The 9,581-nt window shown below is 26.6% G+C and overlaps 1 protein-coding gene across 1 annotated transcript; it reads left to right on the plus strand.

Annotated features, from left to right (window-relative positions):
- The first annotated feature begins 1,032 nt into the window (after window positions 1-1,032).
- Window positions 1,033-5,634, plus strand: LOC145838844 (uncharacterized). The gene is made up of 4 exons (XM_082946466.1): window positions 1,033-1,432; window positions 3,877-4,258; window positions 4,372-4,505; window positions 5,534-5,634. The coding sequence occupies exons 1-4, from the start codon at window positions 1,033-1,035 to the stop codon at window positions 5,632-5,634; spliced, it is 1,017 nt and encodes a 338-aa protein (XP_082802592.1).
- The last annotated feature ends 3,947 nt before the right edge of the window (window positions 5,635-9,581 follow it).

The following is a 9,581-nucleotide window of genomic DNA, read 5'->3' on the forward strand; positions in this document are numbered from 1 at the left end:
TTTTTAATGATTAAAAAGAACTAAAAGGGAATTGTTTTGGAAAAGCATTTAAAAAAATATCCTATATTCATTAATGAATGTATGGTAATAACAACACTTGATAATTTTGTACGAGTTCAGAATTGTAAAAACAATTTGTAGTCTATCATTAGCAATGTACTTTTAAAAATCAGTATGACCTCTTAGTCATGATTGATTACTTAGTTAATTTAACACCTGTACATGCCTGTTAAAACTACATTACCTTTGTTGCAGTTTTTTTAACGTGCTATCAAACGCTTGAGTATTTTGTGCTAACAAGCATAATAAATTAGTTTATTATTTTTTACAAACTGAAGCTAGTTTATTAAAACGTGTTTTGTTATAAAAGTATCAAAGCTTTATACTTTTCAATTTTTTATATTGTGTTTGTTATAACAAAATAAACTATGTTTTATAATTATTTGATGTTTTTGTTTGATAAAAGTTTTACTTGCATTTGTTCGTTTTAAAAATAAGATTTGTAAAAAATAATGTGATTATTTTTGTTAAGATACTTAGCAAAAGTTTTTTATATCTTAAACTAAAGTTAAAAAAAAAACTTACAAAAAAATTCAATTAAAAAGTTATAAAATACTTTTTTTTACTTATTAAACATTTCTTATTAAAAAATTCGAGTAGTTTTACCATAATACACAAACACTTTGATAAAATCAAAAGAGAGTTCAAATTAAATCAAAAACTATTAAAAGTAAACTTCTTAGATGGAAAGTTAATATAAAAAAATATTATAAAGATAACAGGTGTCTTATATAGGGTGGCTTTTTTATGTTAAATATAACGTAGAAGTTTTTTTCTCTTTTTTTTTCTAATAAATAGTTACACTTTGTTTTCAATACATTTTTGTCCATACAAATTTTATTTATTTCGTTATTAAGTTCAGTAAATAAAATTGAAAAAATAAATACAATACAATTAAACAGATTGAACTCGTATTTAGTAAACATTTAACAAACTAGCTTTTAAAAAGTTGAAAAGTATAAAAAAAACATCATGCTTCCAATCAACGACATCAAGCAGTTGAACGACAAAGGAGCGGTTTGGAGGCTCAACTCCGATCCAAAGTTGAACCAACCACAACCGACGTTCCCTCTGCAAAGCGGAGTTTTCCCAAAAGCCCCCCTCAACGGAGGAGTTTTGAGGAGCGAAGTGGTTCGGCCTCCGCTCTTCCCCCAGCCACCCACCTCGCTGCAAGCTCAGCTAGCATACATAAAAATGGCTGCGGAGCTTTTCGCGGGAAACAGCGCGGCGGCGGCAGGTAACCTGGTGGCGGGTCAGTTCGCGCAGCGGCACCCCTCCGCGTTGATGAGCCCCATGTTGGGTGGACCCCCTCAATCGAGTCGGTTGTGGCCGGGCAGAGCAGTCACTTCTTCGTACCCACTGTCGCTTCAAAGTTAGTTTTTGTTGTTTTTGTTTGTTTAATGTCGCACGCCGCTCCTTAGGAACATGAACATCATTCTCAATTGCCTCACAATGGAAATCAAGATTAAATCGTTAATGGCACTTAGCGAAATGAATGGATAAATTTGCTTTGACATTAAATAAAATTCCTTTTGCCCTTTCCAGGTAAACCGTTTTAGCTTTGCAGAACAAAAATGTTTGCTTTTTATATGACAAAAATAAACAGTCTCCTTTAAAGTACGAACATAAGTCTTTACTTTTAGTCATGTACAAATAAAGTAACATTCTTTAATATTTTTGTTAAAGCGGTAGTCGAAAACAAGTAGGAAAATATATTAAACTGTTACTAATAATTACAGAGTTTTCTTTTATTTATAAATATTTAAAAAAACATTATTTATTTTTATAACATTTTATACTTTTATTAAAGTATACTTATATTTTTTGTTGTCGCGTAAGTTTTTTTTCACCAAATATTTATACTTTTTATAGAAGTGTGAAAAACTTAATTCATTTTTAACATTAATTTAAGAAATAAAGATTAAAAGTGGTTATCAAATCGAAGATAGTTTTAGAAAACTACAAGTACACAAATTAAATAGTTAAATCAGCATATAAGTAAAACTAGATTACTTTAGATCTTAAAATTAACTAACAGTAATATGTTTTATTAATTACTAGGTTAACTTTTCAAAATAACATTTTAAGTTTTAAAATAAAAATTTGAACTGTGTAAAATAGCACAAAGCAGATAACATAAAAATACACAACAAAATTAAATTGAAGGCTAAATCATTTTTTGACAAATAAGTTCAGTTGTTTATTATTTATTCATACTAAATTTTAGCAAAGTTTCAAGTATTGAAGTATTAATAATATTTAGTTTATTTAAATGATTTCAAAAACTTCTGAAAAAACTACAATATTTATTTTTATTGTAAAACATTGATAATCGGTCATAACTACAAGTTTTTCTGTTTGATTCGTTTAAAATCAAAAGCAAAATTTTTTGCATACAGAAAAACAACTATTACATTAGAGATAAAATTAGTTTTTTAACGGTGTAAAGCATAGAACCGTTAAAGTTTATTTAAAGCTTTTCTTTACAATGTTAGTTAAAATTACGTGAGACAGAAGAAATATATGAAACATCAAAGTAGATTCGTAAAAGCTATTCAGAGATAATTTGTAAAATATATTAAATTTAATTGAGTAATATTTTAATCTACCAAAAAATTAAGTAGTTCTGTAAAAGAAAAATGCTTTCTTAAAAGAAAAAATAAATTAATAAAAATTTACTACTAAAAATTGGAAGAATAGTGATAAAATTATTACTAGACATCAATGAAAACAACAGATTAATTGTAGAATCTAGTAAAACTATCATTTTCAAAATTTAAAGTATAATAAATCTTTACTGATGTGCATTTGTTTTTGAACGGGCTATACTTTTTTATTGTACTTTCTTTTATTCTACGGTACAAATTTAAAGAGAAAATGCACTTAAGTTTAATTAAATTGAAAACAATATTGATTAACTTGAAAAGTTCAGAAATTTTTTGACAATGTAAACTAACCACTTAATTTTTTTTTTTTGTCGCTGCTATATTTTTGAATAAGCTATCTAAAATTTAATTTTCCTTTCATATTCTATCACTTACTTGTAAGTAAAAAAAACCACACTCAAATTGCTTTTAAAAATCATGCTTTTGTTTTCACATCTTTTAGTTATTAGAACTTTAATTGTTTACAATGTTATGTATCGTTTACATAACCTTTTCTATCATGTTGTTATAGGTTATTGTTTTTAAGTACTTTTACCATCAAACTTTTGAAATAACGAACTTGATTAACCTTTTTATTGTACCCGCCATAACCAATGTAAAAACATTTTGAAGTTGCTACTTAGAAACATTTAAATAACAATTACTCATCATAAAAAGATAAAGCTTTATCTGTGAAGTGTATATTTAATCACGTTTAAGGAGCCAAGTTTTAATAAGTTAACTAGAGCTGTAAGATGTTTTAAAACCATCTATCATTTTACTTAGTGATTGTTGTATCTGAACTTCTCCTCAGTTTTTTTTTCAAAATCAAAATTTTTTATTTTGTTAGAATAAAGACAACTAAGAAATCAGTTTTAACTATTTAAATTTAATCGTTTATGTTAATAATTACACGAAGTTTAATAGTTTTCTATGAAATAACTTATAAACTACACTTGTTTTTGATTTTTAAAGTTTATTTTATTTAATTTTAAAATTAAGCATAAGTTATTTTTTAAATAAGTTTACTTGTTAAAAAATGTTTTGATTAAGTTTCCAAAGTCTTAAAGCTCTAACAAAGTTTCAACACATGTTTTATTGACCTAAAGCATGGCATTTGTATAAACACTATTCTTGATAGACACATGTAAACAACAACTCTATTTTTCAGACACTCTGCAATCAAACCCTATGGATCGCTCCAACATTTCGCTGAGCGCAAACTTCATCGGGTCGTCGCCATCGTTGAGCGCGGCAAACTCCAACACGTCATCGAAACCCTCCTCATCAAGTCCCTCCAACTTCTACTCCAACCAAACCTCACCTGACAAAGACGCTGCGAACCCGCTCCCGTTGAAGCAAGACACGTCGACCAATCAGCGGGCTGACAGCCAGAAAAAGAAGCGAACGAGGGCCGCTTTCACCCAGACGCAGATCTCCGCGCTGGAGAGGAGGTTCCAGCGGCAGAAGTACCTGTCGGGAAACGAGCGGGCCGACTTCGCCCAGGCGCTCAACCTCACTGAGACGCAAATCAAAATATGGTTTCAAAACAGGCTGGTTTCAATTAATTCAAACTCGTGCAAGGCTTAAAATGCCGAAAAATTTTTAAAGGCTAAGCGAAAGTTTTATTTTTAGCATTTGAAAATAGTTGAACAATTTTTTACAGACGCTACAAGACGAAGAGGAGGTTGCGGCTGGCGAACGAGGTGATAGCAGCAAACCAGCAGATGATGAACCCCTGGTTGAACCTTCCGTTCAGAATTGGCTGGTCCATGATGAACGAAAGGAGCCAATTTCTAGGTGCGAATTTGTACTTTGGTGTTGTTCAAGCTATTTTGTTTTTCTTGTTAAACGCGCTATTAACTAGCTGTAATACTAAAAACATTACAATAGTTCCCAAGCAAGTATTACAAGTATGTAACGTTTACCATAAGATTTAAAACATGTTAGAGTAAACGTATGAACTGAAATAGTTTTGAAAAAAACTACATCTGAAGAATGTTAATACTTTTACTCAATGCCGTTAATATATAAAAACTTTCAGTGTTATACACCTTCAAAATGATTAACTAATTAGCTATTTAAATTTAATAATGAATGTAGTTTAAGGTATGACTATTTGATAAACAAACACTAACTAGTTTTCTTTTGATATGGAATAAACTTAAAATTAAGTATGCATTTTAACTAAACGGAAAGTGCTTAAATATTCTTAAGTTCATGAATAAGGCTATTTTTACTTAAACTATTTTAAAAACAAAACTTAGAATAAAAAAATCTTGTAAAATTGTTAGATGGTAAGTATAAAAACCAAGCAAGATTTTCTGAAAATTTATTTAGTTAAGTGAAATAAACTACTTTTTATTTTAATTATAACTAAAAAGTGTACAACAAAAGTCTTATAAGGTAGAATTAAGACTGGAATTTAACAAATTGTAAAAATAATAAAAAACTAAAATAGTAGTGCTAATTTGTAATTGCAATTTTAAGTCTAACACCAGTCAGATTGTTTTTAAAAAGTGGCTCTATTTATTTGTTTTCAAGTATGATGAGTTTCATGCGTAATTAAAGGTTTTCAAATTATGAAAATGCTTAAAATCTTTAAAAAGTATTTATATTTCAATTCACACCAAAAGTTAGTTTATAACTTTGTAGTTTCTTAAAATAGTTACTTGTCTATTATGTAAGAAATGAGTACTTAAAATAGTATTTAAGTTTATACTGTAATAAGAGTTGACTGTCTATGCAACCAATATAGCATGCTTTGTTGACAACCAGTAAAACGCAGTTGAAAGTTTAGGAACTAAAGTTTAAATTTATAAATTTAGGTTTAGGAAACAACGGAGTCAATCCAGATAGTTTCAAAACAACGCAAAGTTTGTTTTCGAACCCCGCCATGCCAATGTTAACTCCAGATAACCATCCGTGAACTTGTTAGTTTCGTATTTGATATTTTTGAAAAGCTATTCTGTTGTTTACGTATATACTAAGTTGATAACTGTTATTAGAAATAAAGCTGTAAAATCTTGTTTATAAACACCTTATTTTTTGTTTTTACTTAAAAAAAAAATTAGCAGATTAATTTCGTACTTTCTCGATAACTTAATGGTTTGAATACAATTTTAAAACTAAGTTTTAAATATGAAAATATTTATAATGAATATTGAGCGTTAACTTTTTAAGTTAGCCATAAATTAGTAACCGATTGTCTTTCAGCATCATTGTATATACTAGCCTAAAATTACAATAAGCATTTTTGACCAAATAATATATATATAAAATAAGTCAAAAAATACAAAATTCAAATCACAATAACTTAAACTAAGACATAAAAATTGTAAAGTTGAGACATTTGTCTTAATAACAAGATATTGAAATATTTAAAACTGTTTATTTATGCAATTGACACAATACATGTGTAAAACGTAATTTTTTTATCAGCTATTTTAGTTTTTAAACAAAAATAGAATAGTTTAAGCATGATATCTTTTTATACGCATTATTAGTTTTGAATCTCGCTAAGATAAACTTTAAGTTATCATTAGATTTATCATGGTATTTTATAAGCCATCTATAAAAATCTGTAATTTGATTGTTTTCAATACTGTTTTGTTATATATTTCAACAACATAAGATTTTTTTATTATCAATAAGTATAAATCAAACAGTATTAAACTATAATTTTTTTTAAGAAACTTGTGAAATTTACTAAGTTTGTGACTTTTTAGAAAAATAAATGTTGGCTATTGTGTAGTTAAACTAATATTGTACATTACATATATGAAGATATATGCTTAAAACGTTATAAGTTGTAAACAAAAAGCCTTCAAACAATAAGCGTTTTTAAAGATAACTATAAAATTAATATGATATTACAATTTTTTTTATAGGATTACTTATCATTTACAGTTTTTAATATTGTATTTAAACTTAAAAAACAGTTTTAAAAAGATAGAATGAAAGTTATTTAAATAGATAAAAAGATATTTTTATCAAAACTTACTAGTTTAGTTTAAATTTAATATCTAAAACTTTAAAGGTTGATGCTATAGATGAATGAACTACTTTAAGCTTCAGTCGGAAAAATGTTAGTAAATCCAGTAAGTTCAAAGGGAGCCCTTTCAAATTTAAGTACTAAAACAAAAAAATTTGTAATGAAATAAGAAAGAATGTGAATTGTATAAAACAAACAATATATAGTTTTGTACTTAAATGTACTTAAATATAATGATTAAACTAAACTCTTAAAAATTTCTATTTTTTTACTGTAACCATTTTTAACGTTTTAGTTGTAGAAAGCTATAAAATGTTTTTAAAAACGATTTCTTTTTAAAAACTAGTTTTAGATTATTTTTATCTGTAATCTTATTAATTAACTTTTATGGTTTCGCGTAAAACAATGTTTTGAATTTTCTCACTAAAGTTTTTGTACTCTTTCAGTTTTACATTTACTTTTGAATATATCAAAGTTTTTAGGTTGAGTGGTCAATTTTTAGATGCATTTTATGACTAGCTTTATGAGAAATTCTCTTAAACAATACCATTTTTAATATATATATATTTATCTAAGATTAGAAAAATTTCAACTGTTTTTTTAATTCGTCTGTTAATAAAACAACTTTAATTTAAATTTATAAAAAAACTTTGAACATTGTAGTACTATGTTAAATATTTTATATGTAATGCTCAGGACTATATTTATTAGTATCTTAATTTTTTTTGTCTAAGTTTCTTGTCATTAAAAAAAAAGATTAATTTTTTTTGTTGCAGTTTTAATACACTTACTTTTATATCTGAAAAAATGCTTTATTTTTATAGCCTTAATATACAAAAAAGTTTATTAAACTTATTCAAAATTTTACAACAGTTTAATATGTTACTTCATTTCCCACAATTGTTACGATAATGAGTAAAACTACTTTTTAAAATTCAGCTGAGCTTCAAATAACTCTTAATACTATTCAAACAGAAACTTTAGTTTACGACACTTAAACAAGGAAGGTTATTTTAATGCACACTTTAGATTAGTTGTGTTGTAAGGTTACCTACAAAATTGCACATAAAATAAAATCTTCAACACTTTATGTCTAAATTAAAGGGAATTTATTTTTGATTTCGTTCGAATGGAAAAACTTAAACACAGGTTAGTACTAGAACTTGAAACGAGTAATAAAAATTAAAAAATGACTTGCCATTTGCGACAAGAAAGAAAAAAACTCATATAAACATATTTTTTAAACTTCAGCAACATTCTGATTTAAAAAATACAATCTACATTTTAGATCAATCATTCAGCACATCAAAACAATAAACTAGTAGATGTAAATAGAGAGGAAAATTTGTTTTATAAACTAAAACTCAGACGTTATCGAAAACAATTTTTCTGCTGTTGTAATTCTAAATTCTAATGCGGTTCTTATTTTACGTTTTTATGCTTAAAAAAAAATAATTTTTGCTCTCTTTTGGCGACTTAATAGGTTGCAATTTTGAACTAAAATACTGCATTCCCTGACGACCTACGTTAGTAGCAACAACTCAAAAAATCATTGTGCACTTGACTTAAAAGATCGAAATTTTTCGCCTCTATGCGACTTATGTTAGTTGCAACATATATCGTGCACTTAGAAGTAGAAACATAATGCTCTTTCGCAAATAAAATTGTGCACCTAAGCACTAAAAATGCATAGATAAAAGTATAAGTACAAATAACCGCAAATAAATTAGTTTTTTTTAGCAAAATATTCCCTACATCAAGCATCTCTTTAAATAAAACTCAATAAACCACTAATACACACTTGTAATACAATTGTAGACTTGCTTTAACAAAATACAACTTTTCTTACTATTATAATAGTAAAACTTCGCAAAATAAAATATTATCGCAATTGATATTGTCAAGATTTTAAACTGTTAAAAAATTGATTAGTAATTATCTAAATTATTTTCTCGCTCCGTTTTTTAATGGATTAGGCGTCTGATTCCTATTAGAATATTCCTAAAGCTCAGGCAACTCGTGGTCTCCAATGTCTCAATACAGATATTGGAGACCACGGTTGCCCATGATAATTAGGTAAATAGAACATCGCTTTCACCAATTACTCCCAATTGCCCCATACTTTCAAAATTTTATATCTAAATTTTATATCAAAAGTAAATAATTTTTTTTTTACTATTTCATCAGAAAGAATTTAACTCCTAATTAATAAACAATATTGTTTTAAAATTTAAAAAAAAAGTATTTAAAAATCCTAGAAAATGTATTTATTTTTACAAAAAACTCCTTTTTTTATTCGAAAGATTAAGAATAGAAAATAAAATATTATTTTCATAACAGAATAAAGACAAAACCGAGTTTTTTAAAACTTTGTAATAAAACTCAAGAATATAAAGTAGCAGAAATGTTTTACAAAAAAATTAAAATCTGCTTTTACTGTATTATTATGAATTTATTTGCTCATTTTGTATTAAATATAAATGCTATTTAATTCCTTATATGCAACAAAATACTATAATATCTGTCATACTCTAAGTTTAATTTTTTATATTTCAGGCTACAAAGTTTTGTTAAAATAAAAAAGACTTATAATATTAACTTTAATAGCATGGCTGCAGCTTTAATTAGAAGACTGCAGCAGCAATGTTGTATGTATAACCTCTAGTGATTAACTTTTTTTTAAAGTGATAAATATATAAATGCGCATGAATGGTTGCATTAGACTCTTAATTTTTTCTCAACTGTTCATAATAGTATTTTTCACTTTTTCATAAATTTAGGCTCCAGGACCGTTTATTTTAATTATTTGCTTTTAGACAAGTTTATTACACATTTTCAATACAGAGTTTTAAGTAAACATCCTAACTTATTAACTTTTGTTG

Source organism: Thalia democratica, chromosome 6 (assembly GCF_965202585.1).
Source record: "Thalia democratica chromosome 6, ktThaDemo2.hap1.1, whole genome shotgun sequence".
NCBI lineage: Eukaryota > Metazoa > Chordata > Thaliacea > Salpida > Salpidae > Thalia > Thalia democratica.

Coding starts and splice junctions, on each gene's coding strand:
- LOC145838844 (XM_082946466.1), top strand. CDS start 1,033: ATGCTTCCAATCAACGACATCAAGCAGTTGAACGACAAAGGAGCGGTT. Junction 1,433..3,876: donor GTACCCACTGTCGCTTCAAA/GTTAGTTTTTGT, acceptor TCTATTTTTCAG/ACACTCTGCAATCAAACCCT. Junction 4,259..4,371: donor AAAATATGGTTTCAAAACAG/GCTGGTTTCAAT, acceptor AATTTTTTACAG/ACGCTACAAGACGAAGAGGA.